At 42.4% G+C, this 20,301-nt stretch overlaps 1 protein-coding gene across 1 annotated transcript in view; it reads right to left on the reverse strand.

Annotated features, from left to right (window-relative positions):
- Positions 1-2,071: 2,071 nt before the first annotated feature.
- CEP78 (centrosomal protein 78) overlaps positions 2,072-20,301 on the reverse strand; it is a 65,976-nt gene continuing 47,746 nt past the window's right edge. Inside the window, exon 18 of the mRNA XM_070050504.1 lies at positions 2,072-15,983. Coding sequence (XP_069906605.1) covers positions 15,973-15,983 — 11 coding nt within the window. The 3' untranslated portion in view covers positions 2,072-15,972. The remainder of the gene's footprint in view (positions 15,984-20,301) is intronic.

A 20,301-nucleotide genomic window follows, 5' to 3' on the forward strand; every position in this document is an offset into this window, starting at 1 on the left:
ACACTATATTTTTCTTTACACTATTTGTTGAACTCTTTTACTTAGTGTAGTGTTACCTTTATGATCATTAAGTAAACTGAAAGTAGATCTTTATAAAAATTAAGAGTGGGAATGGGAAAGGGAGGAAGAAGGGTTGAAGCATGGGCAGGAGAGAGTCAGGTGAGAAGTATCACTATGTTCCTAAATCTGTATATATGAAATACATGAGATTTGTATAACTTAATTTAAAAAAAATCAGGCATAGAAAAGATGCACAGTGAAAAGATGTCCTTGGACCACCACCATCTGGGTCCCACCCATCCCCACTAATATCCACTTTCTTCATTTCCTTCCATATCTTTCCACTGCTTCTTTAGCACATATGAGCAAACACAAATCTATACTTATTCCCATCATTCTTTTTATATGCAGAGAAGCATATCCTATGCATTTTGTCTTGCATTTTTATATAACAAATATTAAGCATGTTTTTATTTAAAATGTAAAGAAACCAGAAATAATTGGCCATAAGCACGTATGCGCGCGCCCACCACACCCACCCACCCACCCACACACACGTGCACATTTTTGTTTGGTTTTCCAAACAGGGTAAAGTATGTGGACTAATGCTTGTTCAGCCCACTCCTCTGTATTGGCCTTAGGAAGAGGTAAACCAGTTGAGAAGATGTCCTGTTTCTGACATAATGGTACTAGATAGAAAGATTCTGGTTGATGGAAAAGGTGGTAGCAGCAGATGAGCACACCAAGAGCCAGAGAAGCTCAGACATGTGCCGCCTTGTCCGCAAGACTCTAGGCAACCAGCTTCTCTCAGAGCCAACCATAGTTAGATGCTTCTCCTCTTCAGGCAGTTCTACACTTTGATTTTTTTTTTTCCTCACAAGGAAACAGAAATCACAGCTTCCCAAGACACAGAAACTGGAGAATGGGCTTCCTTATTCACTGTTCAATACCTGGCCAATACACTTAAAAACTCAGTGTCTGCCTGGGTTTATACTGGCTCTTGTCAACAGTCCAAAGAGTCCCAAGCTCCAGAGCTGATGGCATTCATGTCCTTGCAAGTGGCCAGTCCTGAGTTTTCTGAAAATTTAGCCAAACCTCTGAAAGCACAACTTTTTTTTCTGAGAAAGCCTCTGACCCATTTTGTTATTTCTCCCAACACAAAAATCAAAAGTTCATGATGTTAACCAGTCACAATCCTCCTTAACTTATTTTGGATACACACACATGTTTCAAAGGAACATGGAAGCACATATGTCACAGACCTTCAAAACATACCACCTTATTCTCGTTCCTCACAACATGGACAAGCCACACGTTTCCCATAAGATCACAGAAACCCTGGTGTGCTTTTGCTTATGAACCACAGCCAACTAAAAAGATCTGACATGGTTATGCTGGGGGAACTCAGGGCTTTCCAAGGATCTTCCGTAAGAGTGGCTCAAACCACTCTTGGAGAGCAGAACTCGACTACTGGACACATTTCCCTGCTCTCTCAGGCCTCTTCTGTCTTGCAGTAAAGCATCAGCCACTGGCAGCCTCCAACCATGGGACAGAATATTTCAAAAACCATTTGACAGTTTCTATTTCTTTTGCCATTGTTATGCCCTATTCTGCCAATAAACAGATAACCTTTTCTCTATTAAACATCTGCAAGCTTAATTCAACTGGTAAGATAAAGGGTACAGTCTCTTTTCCTTCTTTGGTTCCTCTCGCTAACTTAGGAAGGACAAAAAGTTAAATCCTGTTAAGGAAGTGAGCAAGAACTGGAGGCAGAATTGGAGCAAAAAAAACAAGAGAATCCTTAGTAGCACAAATCAACTGACATGTAGGTATTTGAAAGAATGTAAAGGCAGCAAGTGCCCTTTGGATGCTGTTGTCTAAAGCACTAAAAAGTAACTCACCCAACATCAAGAGCACATTAATGGCAGAAGTAGAAACCAATCTCTCTCCTTTGCTCTTGGTTAAGTGACTGATTCCTGCTATGCCTTGTCCCCTTAAATAAGGAAGGTGGCAGCCGAATCCCATCACCAGTCCATCTTCACAGGGACCTTTTCTTTTCTTAAAGATCTTATTTACTTAGTTGAAAGGCAAAGGGGGAGAGCCGCAGAGAAAGATCTTCCATCTGCTGGTTCATTCCACAAATGGCAACAACATCCAGGGCTCAGTCAGGCCAAAGCCAGGAGCTAGGAGCTCTGTACTCGTCTCCCACATGGGTGACAGGGACTCAAGCACCTCGGTCATCTGCTGCTTTCCCAGGTGCAGCAGCAGAATCAGCAGGGAGCAGGACTGGAAGCAGAGGAGCCAGGACTAGAACCTGCACTGCAACATGGGATACCAGCAGCACAAGCAGTAATCCAACCCACTGTGTCACACAGCCACGGGATCTCTTCTTGACCCTAGAGAGATGTGCAGTGACCCGCACTCACTGCCCTGAAATGCACCCCTGAGGTCTTCTAACAGAAAGTGTCAGAAAGCCAACTCCAGCTAGCTCAAGCAGTCAAGAAACGAACCCATTTGTGGAACCTGGAGCCAAGTCCCAGGGTGAGTGCAGGAAGTTAAGTGCACTTCAGGAATAACCCAAACAAAAAACCCCAAACGCTGTAAGACATGCCTTAGCCTCTCTCTTCAAGCCCTTTTATTTGCTCAAACTGGTGAACTCTATGGGCTTAAAGCCATGGCCAGTGATCACACCCTTTGCCATCAAGGAGGAAGGTGTTGTCTTCCCTTGGTTCTGGCTCTTGGAAGGATGCCAGTGCCTTTGGGCATACACCCACTCCTGCACCCAAGGGTGCAGAGCCGTAGAACTGGCAGCACCCACTGAACCTCAATACTGAAGAAATGTGGCCGCTGGGAAGGCAAACATTATATCCACCTCTCCCTTCCCTCTTCCTCTCCATAGCTCTGCCCAGCAACCTCCTCTCCATCCTTGATCAGATTCCTGAGGTGTTTTAATGACATGCACAGCCTCTCAGACTTTCCAGCTCATCATCTGTGCAGGTGCATGGCTTGAAAACGTAGAATCAGTTACTAACCTGCAGAAACCCAAGTTTCATTGGAAAATCAATGATTAACATTTTATCCTGAACCAAGAAGCTATGTGATATTACAAAAGCAAGTTTTACTTTAAAACCAAGAAACCCTTGTACTTTGGATTGCACAAGACCTTAAATGGCTGAATCCAGAAGATCAGACACCACTGAGTCACACTTACTATGCAAGAACATTTTATCTTTCCCAGAGCTTCAGCAAACAGTCCAGCCTTTTTGCATTCCCTGTGCTTTTGACTTGGTTAGAACTTTTGTTGTCTTTTTTAAAGTTTATTTTTATTGACTTGAAAGGCATACCATGCAAGAGAGAGAGAGAGCTCATTCATCTGCTGGTTCACTCCTCAAACTCCCACAACAGATAGGGCTGGACCTAGCCAAAGCCACAGGCCCAGAATTTAATTGAAGTCTCTCATGTAGGTAGCAGGGACCCAAGTACTTGAGTCATCATCTGCTGCTTCCCAGGGTGTGCATTAGCAGGAAGCTGGATCAGAAGCAGAGGTGGGACTCAATCTCAGGCATTCGGATATGGGCTGTAAAAATCTAATTCCACCACAACACCTGCCCCCAGACTGAACTTCTGAGATTTATTAGTTTTTTTTTGTTTTTCTGATTTGGACAATTCAAAAAGAATTTTTTCACTCCTTCCTTTCACACAAAAACTACAGACCGTTTCTTCTGCAAGGATTTCAATGACGCTTATGTTCCATTTATGAATTTCTTTGTCACAGGTATTTTCAACCATAGGATTCCAGAACTTCCCAGCACCCCTCCAGTTTCAGACTATATGAACACGCAGTAGTGGACATTCAGTGCTTTTCCCTCCATAAGAATGGAGGCTCTTGAGTTTTGAGCTGATTGCTCAGTGGCCACAATTAATGGTTTCAGATCAATCTAGAACTGATCCCCTGACTCAAGTTCATCATAAAATCTCTCCCAGAAGTTTTAAAAATTGTGGTAATAAACACTTACCATAACCTTATCATCTTAACCATGCAGAAGTATACAGTTCAGTAGCATTACATGTTTTCACTCTACAACAAATCTCTACTTCTCCTTCCCTAGTCCCTAGCAATGATCATTTTACTTTTTTTTTTAAAGGATTTATTTATTTACTTGAAAGTCACAGTTACAGATTGGGAGGGTGGTAGGCAGAGATAGAGAATTTTCCATTTTCTGGTTCACTCCCCAAATGGCCACAATGGTCAGGACTGGGCCAGGCGAAAACCAGGAGCCAGGGGCTACATCTGGGTCTCCCATGTAAGTGCAGTAGCCATCTTCTGCTACTTTCCTAGAAGCACTATCAGGGAGCTGATAGGAAGTGGAGCAGCCAGGACTCTTGCCCCACATGGGATGCTGGCACTGCAGGAGGCAGCTTAACCTGTTGTTACAGTGCCAGCTCCAGTATTTTATTTTATTGAGATTTATTTGAAAGAGTTACAGAGAGAGATGGAGAGACAGAAAGGTTTTACATCCACTGGTTCACTTGCTAGGTGGCCTCAATGGCCAGGACTGAGTCAAGCCCAAGCCAGGAGCTTCATCCTAGTCTCCCAGTCTTTTTCTGACTGGTTGAAGGTCCTCAAGATTCATTCATTGTGAAGCAGTTGTCAGAATTACTTTCCTTCTTGGCTGAATACTATTCCACTATATATGTAGACCACATTTTCCTAATCAATTCTTCTATCAGCGGAAGCTTAAATTGTTCCACCTTTTGGCTATTGTGGATAATGCTGCTATGAACGTAAATGTACAATAAATCTTCAAGATCTTGTTTTCAATTCCTTGGGATATTTACCCAGAGTGGGGCAGCTGGCTCATATGGCAATCTTATTTTTATTAAACTTTTGAGAAATTTCCATATTATGTTCCACAGCAGCTGCACCATTTGGGTCCCAGTTGGTGTCCCAGCTGCTCCACTTGCAATCCAGCTCCCTGCTAATGGCCTGGGAAAGCGACAGAAGATGGCCCGAGTGGTTGCGCCCCTGCTACCCACATGGAGACCTAGAAGCAGCTCCTGGCTCTTGGCTTTGGCCTGGCCCAGCCCCAGTGGTTGCAGCCATCTGGGGAGTGAACCAGCAGACGGAAGATAGATCTCTCTCTCTCTCTCTCTCTCTCTCTTTGTAACTCTTTCAAATAAGTAATTTTTCAAAACTTCTAAAAAGAATACTGGTTGAATTTACTCAAGGCTATACCTGCTGTACTTGGAAACCTCCCATGCAGTTTGCATTCCATCTGACATTTTCCCAGGTAGGACATTCTGTAGCACTAACCAGGGATAATGCACTGAACTCTAATGAAGGCATAAAACCACTCCAAATAATAAATGCCAGTTATATTAAAATGCCCTGATTTGAACTATGTGAAGTATTTCACATTATTAAATTCTCAGGGAGTTATTAAAGTCTATAAAAAAAAAGAAGAGGTCCTTTCTTGAAGGTTAAGGTCTACATTGAAGGATTGAAGGTTCAGATGACTTCCTCTTTGCTTTGATTTGGTTCCGGCTCGGTCAGAAGGGTCTCATTTAGCAAGTGGGTCGAGTCCACCTCCAGAACAATCTTGGCTTCGTGCTCTCCGGGCTGTCAGTCTCTTAGTCTATGACTTCTGAACTTCACTGGGAGAAACCCATTCTTGTGAGGACAAGCCTGCTGCTGTCGGGCCCTCCCCAAAGTTGGCAGCAGTCCAAGGCTAGCTGAGGCGTGGGACGCTGCCTGGGCAGTTCTCCCCAGAAGCTGCCGCTTCCCAAAGCAGTAAATGCAAGCCCACCTCTGCGAGCTGAACCTGCCTGTTCTGAGATAAGGCTTCCTCTGCTCGAGGGAGCACCTTCCTTCTTGCCCTGGAGCTCTATGGCTGTTTCCCCCTGCAGTCTCTCCCAGACAAGAGGCTTCTGCTGCAAGCCTGGGGCCCCTGCTGACACAGAAGGCTAAGGGACCACAAGAGGGGTGCTTTCCAACCAGAGGCTACCAGGGAGGAGACTCTCATGAGTCTAAATGTCCATAAAAAACAGAATCAAGAAAGAAAACATGTTTCATAGCATCACGCTGGCTGTGCTAACCACTCTTCACAAAAGCCATCAGCTCGGACCAGGAGGGTGAGATACTGCTGCAGCTGCTCTGACATGTAGCTCCACTCTCGTTAACAAAGTGATAATAAATATTTGTACAGGAGAGACACAAAAGCCCACACAGCGCATGGGGGACAAAACGGGTTTGGAAGTTAACAGGCCCTGTTCCAACATAGCTACCTGCAGCCCCTAACCAAGCTCATCAGTGTCTCTTGGGCCTCACTGCTTCTTTAAAAAGCAGACTCTTACCCTTCTAGGTTTGCAAGGCTAGGACTTATGTATACAAGCATCTCCTCTTGTATACAAGGTACTCGACTGTTGGCAAAGATTTAGGTAAAGTCTGACTTTGGTATAAAGAAATTAAGCTGTTTAGCAAACTGATTTTAGTGTTTTCAAACCCTACTTATTTTTACCATTTAAGATACTGAAGTAAGATTATCTAGCTTTAAGATTTTGTGGTCTTTTAAAAAAGAGAGAGAGAAAATCCTCAGCTACGTTTCAAGGATTCTGAGTATCGTCTTTTGAAGACATTAAATAAACCAACGATTCTTCACTGGTCTCTCAGGAACAAAGTTAATGATTATTTAGTCTATAGGAGGTGTCCTCTATTATTAGAGTAGCTAGGTTTTTTTCATTGGCACTCATTTAAAATTCACAAACTCTGACAGGAGAGCATGGGCCTCAGGCTGAGCCCTCTCAATCCCTGTGGTACATTCTGTGCCTTGGTGAGCAGCCAGGCATACCCTGAGTGCCTTAAGTCACAAGCAGTCTTCTCGTTCCTTTTTGCCTTTTCGAGGAAATGACTTTTAATAATTCTGAGGCAGAAGCGTCTGTGACAACTCAGGTTTTCAGTATCACAAACCGAAGTTCAAAAGGAAAATCTAAAGAACATCACCATACGTGTAACTGAGAACCGAAGAGCTCAAGAAAGCTAGGCAGTGTGTGACGGTAAAAATGACCTGTGGCCATAAAATAAAGCAGATGGGCGAAGATTTGCACTGTCCACAGCGGGCAGCCAGAGCAGACGTTTGAAACTGACCAGTGTTTGCAAGCAGCAGCACATGACCCACATGTCCACTGTGAAACACACTTAGTGGGCTGCAAACAGAATTTTCTTTAATGGAATGAAATAGAACAGCGAATCAGACTGAGTCACTAGAAGTACAGCAGGAGCTGCTGATGAAATTTTCCACTCACTGTATGTGCCAAGAGGCAGGTGGGGCCAGGACAATTACCTCGTACTTTTGCTTTGCAGAAAATATAATTTTTGCTGTGGGTTTCAATTTTTTTAAACAGTTGGAATATACTATGTAGGCTACACCAACATATCAGGGTGCAAAATTCTGAGAGGAGGCTGTGTTATGAAACCCATTTTTCACATAGATTAAAAAAAGGGAGACGTTTTTGAATAAAAAATGGACACAGAGCATTAAGGAATATATTATGCTTTTCATTTTCCAAGTTTCCTATAAAGAGGAATTTAGAAAATTACTTGTCATACATAAAAAAAAAAACTTGTTTAAAATCAAATAACCTAGAAATAAATCGAGTGAAATGTGAAACATCCCCTTTCACTCTTCCTTTTCCAATACAACTGCTTTGGACAGACACAATCACTGTCAAGAGTTCGCTATCCATGAGTCGGTTTTCTAGGCATGCCAGATGCACACATATGCACTATACCTATGTAAACAGTTGTAAGTATATTAAACAGTGGTACATGCTTATTGTATAACCAGTTTTTCTTATCATTACATCATACAAATACGTTCATGTCCACACCGTAGAGCCATAATTTTCATCTGCTGCAGAGTACTTCATGGTAGGAATTCATAAGTACTAATTCAACCATTTGTGTACAACCACATTGCTTCTAATTAGTATTTATTTCAAAAATGCTTCAATACACATTCTTGTATGTCGCTCTTTGGACACTTAAATAAATACAGCTTCAGGTTGCATGCCTGCAATCAGAGTTCTGAGATCAAAGGTTAAACACATTTAAAATATTGATTTACACAGAAAATGGCCAACCAAAAAGCTGTGTCAACTTATACTTTTTTTTATGATATTTATTGATTTATTTGAAAGGCACAGTTACAGAGAGAGAGAGAGAATCCTCCACCCACTGGCTCACTTTGCAAATGGCCCAAAGGCCGGGGCTGGGCCATGCAGAAGCTAAGAGCATGGAACTCCATCCTGGTTTCCCACGTGGGTGGCAGGGGCCCAAGGACTTGGGCCATATTCAGCTGCCTTCTTAGGTGCATTAGCAGGAAGGTGGATTGGAAGTGGAGGAGCTGGAAATTGACTTGGTACTCCAATATAGGATACTGACAATGTGGGCAACAGCTTAGCTTGCTGTGCCACAATGCTGGCCTCAACTTAAACTGCTTTCAACAATGGCTCAAAGTAAGCATTACCAATCTTTCAATATCCATCATTTCAATTGAAAAATATCACTTTAATTTTCCTGAATGCTTAGAAAGTTTTTATGCATTTGCTATCCATATTTCTTCCTTAAAAATCTTTTTTTTTTTTTTTTGACAGGCAGAGTGGACAGTGAGAGAGAGAGAGAGAGAGAAAGGTCTTCCTTTTTCCGTCGGTTCACCCCGCAATGGCAGCTGCGGCTGGCGCACTGTGGCCGGCACACCGCGCTGATCCGAAGCCAGGAGCCAGGTGCTTCTCCTGGTCTTATTCGGGTGCAGGGCCCAAGGACTTGGGCCATTTTCCACTGCCCTCCTGGGCCATAGCAGAGAGCTGGACCGGAAAAGGAGCAACTGGGACAGAATCTGGAGCCCCCACCAGAACTAGAACCCGGGCTGCCGGCACCACAGGCGGAGGATTAGCCTAGTGAGCCACGGCGCCGGTCCCTTAAAAATCTGTAGGTTCTCTGTCCAGTTTTTCTTTGTAACTGCTCTTTATATTAAAACTTTTGTTGTGATACAGTGGGTTAAGCCACACTTGGGATGCCTGTACCCCATGTCAAGAGTGCCTCATTCAAATCCTGGCTACTCCACTTTGGATCCCGCTTTCTGCTAATGCACACTGTGGGAGGCAGCAGACAATGAGGCCCTGCCACCCACATGGGAGACCCAGATGGGAGGTCCTGGCACCTGACTTTGGCCTGGCCCAACCCTGGCTGCTGTGGGCCTTTGGGTACCGAATCAGCAAACAGAAACTCTGTCATTATGCTTTTCAAATAAATGATAAATACTTTTTAAAAAACCCTTCTTATATTGCGCATTTCTCCAATCTTTGGTTTAATCTGACATCCAATTTTGCATAGATACCAGCGTGCTGGCTTTTGCATGGCCTCCTTACTAAGCTTTCTCATTAGTAGCAACGGCAGCCCAGCAGATCATTATAGGTTTCTTTGTCCAAAACTAAGAAATCCTTTAGTCACAAACTGTGAAGTCTTGCCTCACTTTCATCAAGTACTATATTTTTGTCTACTGGGTAATAAGAATTTTTCACTGTTTTTTTATCTCATTTGCTCGCTGTAGATTATAAATGTAGACAGCTAAGGGAGCTATCTTCTATTTCTTGATTGTCACAAGTACCTGGGGATGTGGAATTTACGAGTGCTTTTCCAGCATGTGAAGATGGCTATGTAATTCTTTAATCTTTTAATTTAGTTACAGTGAATTAGTTGACTCACTCTTGCATGTTATTGTATAAATTCTAATTTAAAAGTTATATACAAGGAGCCTTCAAGCAGCTCATAGAAAATAATATTATGAAAAAACTATGCAGGGATTTCCAAAGTTTTTTTGCAGCAAAATAAATTGTACTAAATTGTTATGTCATATGTCTGGACAAGATCTCATCTGAGGAATTCAGAAGGATAAGACATCAGTGTGAAAAGAGACCCTAACAGAGCAACAAGAGTTCTCCTAAAATTCAAGCAAGAACCAGTAACAATTTCATGGTGATGTTGCGGTGGAAGAGTGGTGACATCACTCATGCCGCACATAAAGTTTACAGCGACAATGTCCCAAAGAACTCAGTAGTTGACAATTTGATGATTCATTATGAGAAGAAATGAGACAATACTGAAGAAGCTGGTAGCAGCAGAACACCCGCATCAATCTGTGGGGGGAAATTAAGCTTGCTGATGCCCTAATTAAGAGGACCAATGATAAACAGCAAAAATGATAGCCACAGCAAATACATCTCAACTAGGTGAGCTGACACAATGATGACTGAAATAGTGGGGCAGACTTGCTGTCCAGCGGGCTGCAGACAAGAGCACAGCTCCAGTGGAAATTTCCCACAAATGGGATCAAGATCCTGAGGACTTTCTTCAAAGAACTCTAACAGGAGGTGAAACCGGTATTACCAATATGATCCTGAAGACAAACAACCAATATGCAGCTTCCAAGGGGTGGAACTGGTGCAGCTGAAGCGAAAGTGAGTCAGGAGCAAAGATCATTCAAGTTTTGAGGGATGCTCAGGCATTTTGTTTGTTGACTTTCTCAAGGGCCGAAGAACAGTAACACCTGCTCATGAGTGTTTTGAGAAAATTAGTCAAAACTTTCACAAAAAAATAATGCCCCAGAAATCTTGACTACAGCCTTTCTGCACAACGCTCCTGCTCATTGCTCCTCCTGATTTGACTCCTTTTGACTTCCACTGTTTCCTAATTAAAACAGCAATCTTTAAAAAGCACCCACTTTCCTTGTTACTAATGTATTAAAGACTGCACTGACATGGCTAAAAGGCCAGCACCTCAGTTCTCTATGGATGGACTAAATGTCTCAGATGATCACTTAACCTTGATGGAGCTCATGTTGCAAAATAACATTTACATTTTTTATCTTTTAATTCAATTTTCTATTAACATACTGAAGTCCCCTTGTGTATTTTACTATAGTGCTGAATTCAAATTGGGAGTTTTATTTTGGATTTTTGCATCTACTTTTAGTTTTCCTTGTGCTGCATTTGTGCAGTTTTGGTGTCAGGATTATGCTAGCCATATGGAACAAATTAAGAAACTTTACATCTTTTTCCCATCTTCCGAAATAGTTCACAAATGTCGTGATTATTAGCAGGAAGCTGCAATCAGGAATGGAGCTGGGATTCGAACTCAGGGATTCTGATATTATATGGGTGTCCCAAGCAGCGTATTAGTTACTGAAACAGAAGCCCATTCCAGTATTTTTTTTAAATAGTTCTTACACTATTTTTTCAATTTCTGTCAAATGTCTGGTTTATTTGCATTTTATATATATATATATATTTTTTTTTTTTACTTGACAGGTAGAGTTAGATAGTGAGACAGAGAGACAGAGGGAAAGGTCTTCCGTTGGTTCACCCCCAAATGTCTGCTACGGCCGGCACACTGTGCAGATCCGAAGCCAGGAGCCAGGTGCTTCCTCCTGGTCTCCCACACGGGTGCAGGCAGCCAAGCACTTGGGCCATCCTCCACTGCCCTTCCGGGCCACAGCAGAGAGCTGGACTGGAAGAGGAGCAGCCAGGACTAGAACCTGGTGCCCATATGGGATGCTGGCGCCGCAGGCAGAGGATTAGCCAAGTGAGCCACGGTGCCAGCCCACCTCATTAATTTTTACAATCTATATTTCTTAAAAGGTCACACTTCAATTAGCTTTCAAATTTATTGATATAAATTACAAGAAATCATTTTCAAAAAGTGGAATTAATAGCTTGCAAGAGGGACCTTTGGCCTAGCAGTTAAGGTGCTGGCTAGGATGCCTGCATCTCACACCAAAGTACTGGGTTTGATTCTCAGTTCTGGCTCATGACTTTAGCTACCTGCTAATATGTATGCTGGGAGGCAGATGTGATGTTGGACTCCTAACACCTGCACGGAAGACTTGGATTGAGTTCCTTATTTCAGTTCCCTGGCCACTGCAAGCATTTGGAGAGCAAACCAGTGGATGGGAAATTCTAACCAAAAAATGTTGACAGGGTCAGTTTATAGTGGTGCAAGGAATGTTTAAAATGCTGCAGTTTTCCATACTATTCATTTCTCATGAACTTTTGAAAACCCCTTGAACAATCATATTTGGAGTCAGCTGCAAACAGTACTCATTATAATTTCCGTCCCAATTTTAGAGTGAACCTGCAATAGCCAGGGTTGGGCCCAGGTAAAGCTAGGAGTCCAGACTCAGTTTGGATCTCCCATGTGGGCAGCAAGGACTCAAGCACTTGAGCTACCATCTACTGCCTCCCAGAAAGTGCATTAGCAGGAGGCTGGATCAGAAGCAGAGTTGCCAGGACTCAAACCATGTACCAGACTGAAATAGGATGTGGGCATGGTTATTATTATTATTTTTTAAATATTTTATTTATTTGAGAGGTAAAGTTACAGACAGTGAGAGGATGAAACAGAGAGAGAGAGATTTTCCATCCACTGATTCACTCCCCAAATGGCCACAATGGCTAGAGCTGTGCTGATCCGAAGCCAGGAGCCAAGTGCTTTTTCCCGATCTCCCATGCAGGTGCAGGGGCCCAAAGACTTGGGCCATCTTCTATTGCTGTCCCAGGCCATAGCAGAGAGCTGGATTGGAAGAGGAGCAGCCAGGACTAGAACCGGCGGCCACATGGGATGCTGATACCACAGGCAGAGGATTAACCTATTGCGCCCCGGTCATGGTTATTATTTTAAAAAACCCTTTATCAAAATTTGCTTCTTTACTTGATTAAATTTTATTAATATCTTACTTGTACTTTTGGTCTACCTTATCTTTTAGCTTCTGAATTTTTTATTTCATCAGCTTCTAGTTTTTCTACTTTCAGAAGTCAAAGTCTATAAACTCTCCATGAACCACAGATTTAGCAGAATCTCATAAAGGAGTTTTTTTTTTTTTCATTTCACACAGTTTGCAATTTGTTTTGATGTTTCCTTTAAATGTTATTTAGATTTAAAAAATTCGAAGTTGACATGCTTTTTCCACTTATACAAAGAGAATATCATCCATATGATCTTCATATTTTTCAAGTATTTTCCCTCCCAAGAATCACTTTTATAAATAGTCTACAGGTTTTTCAGAGACTACACTTTGTACTCCTGGTGTATACAAAGTATTTGATTGATAGATGATGCCTTCTGTATCTTGAACTACTGAAGGATGAGGGGGATATGATTTTTTAAAAAAAGATTTATTTATTTATTTATTTGAAAGGCAGAGTTACAGAGGGTGGGAGTAGGGACAGAAAGTTTTTCTATCTGCTGGTTCACTCCCCAAATGGCGGTAGAGGTTGGAGCTGGGCCAGTCTTAATCCAGGAGCCAAGAGCTTCTGCCAGGTCTCCAATGTAGATGCAAGGGTCCAAGTACCTGGGCCATCTTTCACTGCTTTCCGAGGTGCATCAGTAGTGAGCTGGATCAGAAGAGGAGCAGCCAGTACCCAAACCAGCGCACATATGGGATGGGATTCCAGCACCACAGAAGATGGCTTTACCTACTATACCACAGCACTGGCCCCAGAGATCTGAGTTTATAAATTACTATACAGCTCTATCAATTCTTTTTCTTTAAAGACTATTTAAATGGCATCAAGGGAGGGAAGAATTTTCTCTTTAAGATTTATTTGAAAGGAAGAATGACAGACACCTTCCATCTACTGGTTAACTCCCTAGATGGCTTCAACAGCCACAGCTGTGCCAGGCTGAAGTTGGGAGGCAGGAACTCCATCTGAGTTCCCCACACAGGTGACAGGAATTTGAACTGTCATCTGTAGCTTCTTAGGTACATTAGCAAGCCCCTGGATCAGAAGTGAAGTAGCCAAGACTTGCATCAGCACTCTCACTTGGGATGCAGGTATACCAAGTGGTGGCACAATCTACTATGCCACACCAATCCCCCACTCTGTGAATTCTAACATTATGTACAGATTCATGCTGCCATCAGCACTGGGATCAGAACATTCATCATCAAATCTTTCTCCACCTGTTACTAATCAACCCCTTCCCCCCGACATCTGGCAATCGTTGACACATTCCATCACTACAGATTTGTCTTTTTGAGAATGTCATAAAAAGAGCATCACAGTTTTTAACCTACTGAGACTGGCTTCTGTCACTCAGCCTATGGCTTAGAGATCCATGCAAGCTGCTACATGTATTAACAATTTATTCCTTCTTATTGCTGAGTAGCATCTACACATAGAAGCACACTATTCATTCCACAAAATGTCAGAAGATAATTTGGTGATTACAAATACAGCTGCCATAAACATCCACATACAGGTTTTGTGTGAACTGAAACTTTCACAGCTTTAAATATCCAAAGGAGGAGATTCTGGATCACATGGCATGCCTTTGTATATAGCATTTTAAAAAAGTACCAAAGTCTTTTGAGTGACCAAGTCATTTAGCATTCTCATCAGCGGTAAGAATTCCATTTTCTCTGCATACTCACCAACACTTGTTATTATATTTTCTAAAGCCAATCTAGTAAGTACATAGTAATAGAGCTACTGATTTTGAAGAAATGTATCTCTCATTGTAACTTTTCTGTCCATTTCTCCTTCAATTTCTAAATTTTCAATCTGTAATTTTGAAATGAAGCTTTAAAAACACAGATACTCTTGTAAAAATCTGTGACAACATATTTATCAGCCAAAAAGAAATTTTTCTTTGTCACATTTAGTAGTTTGCATCTTTGGTTCTATTTAGTCTTAAGTTAACAGAGTCATTCCTGCTTTAGTTAGCATCTGCCTATTATCTTCTTGTCTGTGTCTTTTGCAATAGTACAGAGTGGATTTTGTGTTTTCACTCAAGCTTAAGGAGTGCAGAATTTAATTCATTCATGCTGATTCTGAGAAAGCTTGATCTTGTCACCTTGTGGGTTTTTCTATTTATCCTGTTTATTTGCTATATTTCAGTGGATTTTGAAGATTTATTTATTTATTTGTAAGGCAGAATGACAAGGAAGAGAGGCAGAGACAGAGAGACTTCCATCCTGGTTCATTCCCCAAATGGCCCAAACAGCCAGGTGGGGGCCAGGTCAAAGCTAGGAGCTAGGAACTTCAGCCCAGTCTCCCACATGGGTGGCAGGGGCCCAATCCCTGAGTAACCTTCTGTCTTCCTAGGTGCATTAGCAGGAAGCTGGATCAGAAGTTGAGTAGTTGTGACTCAAACCAGCTCTCCGATAAGGGATGCAGGCATAACAAGTGGTGACTTAACCCACTGTGCCACAATGCCTGCCTTCATACTTCATATTTTGTCCTTCTGCAGTACAGGTTAGGTGATCTTCAATCAAACCTTAATTTCATAATTTTAATCTTCAACTGAATCCATTCTGCTTTTTAGCCCATCTTCTGATTTATTTTCTCAAAATGTTAATTTCCAGAAACTAAATCTGTTTTCGTCATATCCTATTCTTTACAGACATAATATCCTTATGAAAATCTTGTACTAATTTTAAGATTTCCTCTAGTAACTACTTCTTAAGCAGGTTGTTTCTTTAAACTTCATGCCTCCTTTTATGTTCATGGCTGTCTTCGTGTCTGATGATTTTGGGTGGACCACATTTATAGATGACGGCCCAAGATTAAAGCTTGAAATGCTTTTCCTCAACCAAATGAGAATCCCGGTTCACTTTTAAGAAACTCAAATCTTGGTGACAGGCCCTGGGGTGACGATCCAGGGGAGACGCAGGGCCCCACAGCCAGCTCCTCCCTGCAGCTGCCATGGAGCTCGCCCTCCTCCCAGCGCTTCCTGCGTTACAACAGCCGCTTTCAGGAGGAGACGCTCCCGAGCTGAGCGGGACAGCTGAGCTGCTCCACTCTTCAGTTAACTGGCCCTTCATTAATCTGCTTTTTATCTTCTAGAAACTCCACACTGTTCACTTTCTGGTTTTCCAAGTTTGCTACTAATGTATTTTTAATATTTCTCCAGTCATTTCAATGAGATTCTGGAAGAGTAAAAGAATGTGTTCAGTCATCCATGTTAAATCGTAAGCTCCAGCATGTAGTTTATAATCAGAATTTTTTAAGGCAATCATTCATCTCCTATCTTGCTGATCCTCTGAAAATCAAGTGTCACTCTCTTGATATTAGGGAGTATTCTGTAAATACTCATTTAAAATTGTACTTATTCTTGGATGCAGTACTGGATAGGCAAGTGAGAGTAACTCTTAAGCACCAGTCATTATGGGGGATGGGAGGCAGGATGACAAGTCTTTCCAACAGTATCAAATCTGAAACTTTTTTTTTTAAAGTCCCGACTGCATACAGACTATAAATATTTTGGTAAAGGAACACACTCATAACCTTCTCTAAGGGACAAAAATGCTGTATTCTAATTAGGTGGTGTTGCTTCAAATACAGTACTGAAAGTTCAGCAATCAGTAGAACTAAAAGTGTACACAGTAAGCAACAAAATATCCATATTTGTAATTCCTACTGGAGTGGTTTGAAGTGATTCATGAAACATGTAAAATATGGAAGATTTTAAAACTATACTTCCATGAGTGTATCTTACAAACCTGTGGTCAGGCAAACTAAGCACATCAGGTTTAAACTCACTTAACTCCCAACTCCTCCCACACGCAATCCCTCCATACTTAGCAGAATCCTCTAATCTTTACCAGTTCAGTATCATTTTCATACCTTTGGCAATGTGACCTCACCCATCTTTGATTTTCATTCTTATCCATATTTCTGTTCTCTAGATTCTCCAAGTTACTTAACTAAGCATTTGTCACTGGAAAATAAAACAATCTAAATATCCACCTGCTTAGATCTTTTTTTTCAGTTTTAAGAGCACTGAAGTAGCTCATGCTCCTACCTTATCTGAGATCCTGCAACATAAATGCACCTCTTACTCTTCCACTGGCCCCTGCCTTTTGCCCCATAAACATTTAAATCCTATAATCTTAAAAAAAAAAATCCTCTAGTTAACTCCATTTCCTCTTCTCACCCAAATTTCTTTGAATATCCAAATTCACTATCCCCTCATCTTACTGCACTCTTGTTTGCTTATCAATCAATTTATGGAACTGCTTTCACCAAGGTCATGCAGGACCTCATTGCCAAAGTCCACAGGATACTTCCATTCTCTGTAACATGACACTGTATTCTATCTTCTCCTGGAAACTCTATTGCTTGTCTCTTTCTGAAAATCCTTTGCTTATCACTTAAATCTCTTATCATTTAATCTTTTTATTTAAACAGTCTGCATAATTCTCTGTCTTATCCACTTCTACTTCTAACTACTGCTCATATGTAATGACTTTTTTTTCTTAAAGATTTATTTATTTATTTGAAAGTCAGAGTTACACAGAGAGAAGAGAGGTAGAGAGGTCTTCCATCCGATGGTTCACTCCCCAGAAGCTGCCGGAGAGCAGCCGGAGCTGCGTCGATCCGAAGCCAGGAGCCAGGAGCTTCCTCTGGGTCTCCAACGCGGGTGCAGGGGCCCAAGGACTTGGGCCATCTTTCACTGCTTTCCCAGGCCATAGCAGAGAGCTGGATCAAAAGTAGAGCAGCCAGGTCTCAAACTGACGCCCATATGGGATGCCGGCACTTCAGGCCAGGGCGTTAACCTGCTGTGCCACAGTGCTGGCCCCTGTAATGACTTTCAAACTTTTCTGTCTTCCTGTCTTTGCATGCATATCCAATCACCTACCAGTCATCTGCTCCAGAATTCACAGGTGCTTTAAAAATCAACATGTCCATAACTAAGCTCTCCTCCGCAAGGCAGTTCTTCACCCCATTTCTAGCCTCCCTGACACCACCACCCAACTTTAGCCATCCACTGCCTCCGCCTTCTCGACTTCGCACAACCAATTACGAACTCTTGCTTATTTCCTAAGATTGAAACCTATTTCCCCTGCATCTTCACCTTATTTCAGACCACTTTCTCTTCTTGTTATTGTATAATTCAGAAGTTACAAATTGCTCTTCAGTGGAAGCAACGTTCGGTGCTCGGACTAAAAATCAAAGGCTGTATGCCAGCCACGTGCTTGTCTTAGAGATTCAGAATGAACATTTGCCTAAAGCAGCCCTGACAAGTCCTACAGAAAAGAGACTTGCTGAATCTTCTTTCAGCTACTGTCCATAAAATCCTCCCAGTAGGGACAGGAGAGGAAGTGGGAGTTAAAAAAAAAAAAAAAAAAAAAGTGTGGAGAACTGGTTTACTGGTTTCCCAGGCTTTCTTAATCTGTCCTCCATACTGAAGCTAATGCTCTAAAATGCACGTCATTTCTGGTCTTCACCAGTTCACTATTTCCTAAGGAAAAAGAACTAGCTCCTTACAACATGGACTATAAGATGTGCTGTGGAGGCCAGCACTGTGGCATAGTGGCTAAAGCCACCACCTGCAGCATTGGCATCCCATATGGGCGTCAGTTCAAGCCCCAGCTGCTACACTTCCAACCCAGCTCTCTGCTATGGCCTGGGAAAGCAGTAGAAGATGGCCCAAGTCCTTGGCCACTGCACCCGCGTGGGAGACCTGGAGGAAGCTACTGGCTCCTGGCTTCGGATCGGCAAAGCTCCGGTCATTGCGGCCAATTGGGGAGTGAACCAGCGAATGGAAGACCTCCCTCTCTCCCTCTTCCTCTCTCCCTCACTCTCTCTCTCTCTCTCTCTCCCTCTACTTATGTGTGTAACACTGACTTTCAAATAAATAAATCTTTAAAAAAAAAAAAAGATGTGCTGTGGTGCCAACCATGTGATGTAGTAGGTTAAGTCAGTATATGCAACACAGGCAGCCCATATGAGCACTGCTTTGAGTTCCAGCTGCTATACACCTCCAATTCAGCACCCTGCTAACATGCTGGGAAAGCAGCAGCAGTTGGCCCAAGTACTTGAGACCCTGCCATCCACATGGGAGACCTGGATGGAGTTCCATGCTCCCGGTTTTGGCTTGGATCAGCCCTAGCTGTTGCAGCTATTTAGGGAATGAATCAGCAAATGGAAGGTCTCTCTCTTTCTCTCTCTCTGGAACTCTGCCTGTCAAACAAATAAACAAATCTTTAAAAAAAAAAAAAAAAAAGGTCCATTGTAATTCTTTCTCCTGGCTGCCTACTTGAGCCTCACCTGCCATCGTTAATGTTATTCCTGTTTTTGGTTCCCCAGACACAACAGACTCACACTCATGGTCCTGCACTTCCCTTCAGCTGTTCCCACTGCCTTGAGTATTTTTTTCCTTCATGGCTTTCTTCAGCAGCTTCTGCCTCCTCCTTGAAGATTTAGCTTGGGTATTCAGATAACCACTCCTAGATGACCTTCATGAGCCCCACGGCTCTCATTCTTCTTCCCCAAACACTGACTGAACTTCCTAAATATTCCCATCATAGATGTAGCATACGGCAAGGAGGCCTCTGCTTGTCTGTCTTCCCCTCTCACTCTACTGTAGGCAAAGAGCCAGGATTACATTTGGCTCATTATTTTATTCCCATAATGCTCTCTGAGATTAATGAGCTGACAAGTCTTGCAGCAGCCCTTCTGATAACAATCAAGCAGAAGCGTCTAGAAGGTATTTGATACTCCAGCTTTTCTCTGATCTCACTTCTAAGACATGCTCCAGTTGGACCTGAGAACTTACTATGCATGTTTTTCCAAGGCAAGATAACTGGGTTCAGAGAAGCAGGCTCACACTCATATGGTCTGCCTTCTTACAAATTCTACTCAGATGGGGTAGGAGACAAGTGTCCCCTCTGACAGCACCTCCCCTTTTGGACTTCTAGTGTCCACTGGCTTTTCTCTCAACATCTTCCTTAAGCCATTCCTCTCTTAACAGAGAAAAGGAATAACTAAACAATTAAGAACATCAGTTCTGTTTCAAAGCCCAGCTGTCCCACCTAGTTATGCTGCACAACCTCGAGCACTTCACATAACTGGTTCCCTCAAACTCCACATCTGTAGAATGTGCGTAAGAGATACCTACCTTATAGTGTCGCTGCAATCCACAAACATGGTTAAGCACCTAGGGACACACATGGTTGCTGCTCTGGTTGTGAATTAGGATATGCCAACGGCTTCTGCTCATGTGACTTCTACTTTCACATTTAACAAAGGGCAAAATTATTCCACTGATTCACTCCCATTCCTTCCTGGCCCCCCTCCCTCCACAGAGTATTAGGTCCATGAAGGCAAAGGTTTTCCTTTCTTTACTGAAAAAAGACACAACACCCAGAAAGCACTGTACATATCAGGCCTTCTGCAAATATCTTCTGAATGAATGGTACCAAGTGCCAAAAGGAAATAAAAAGTAGAGATAAATATCCCTTT

This window comes from Oryctolagus cuniculus, chromosome 1 (assembly GCF_964237555.1).
Source record: "Oryctolagus cuniculus chromosome 1, mOryCun1.1, whole genome shotgun sequence".
NCBI lineage: Eukaryota > Metazoa > Chordata > Mammalia > Lagomorpha > Leporidae > Oryctolagus > Oryctolagus cuniculus.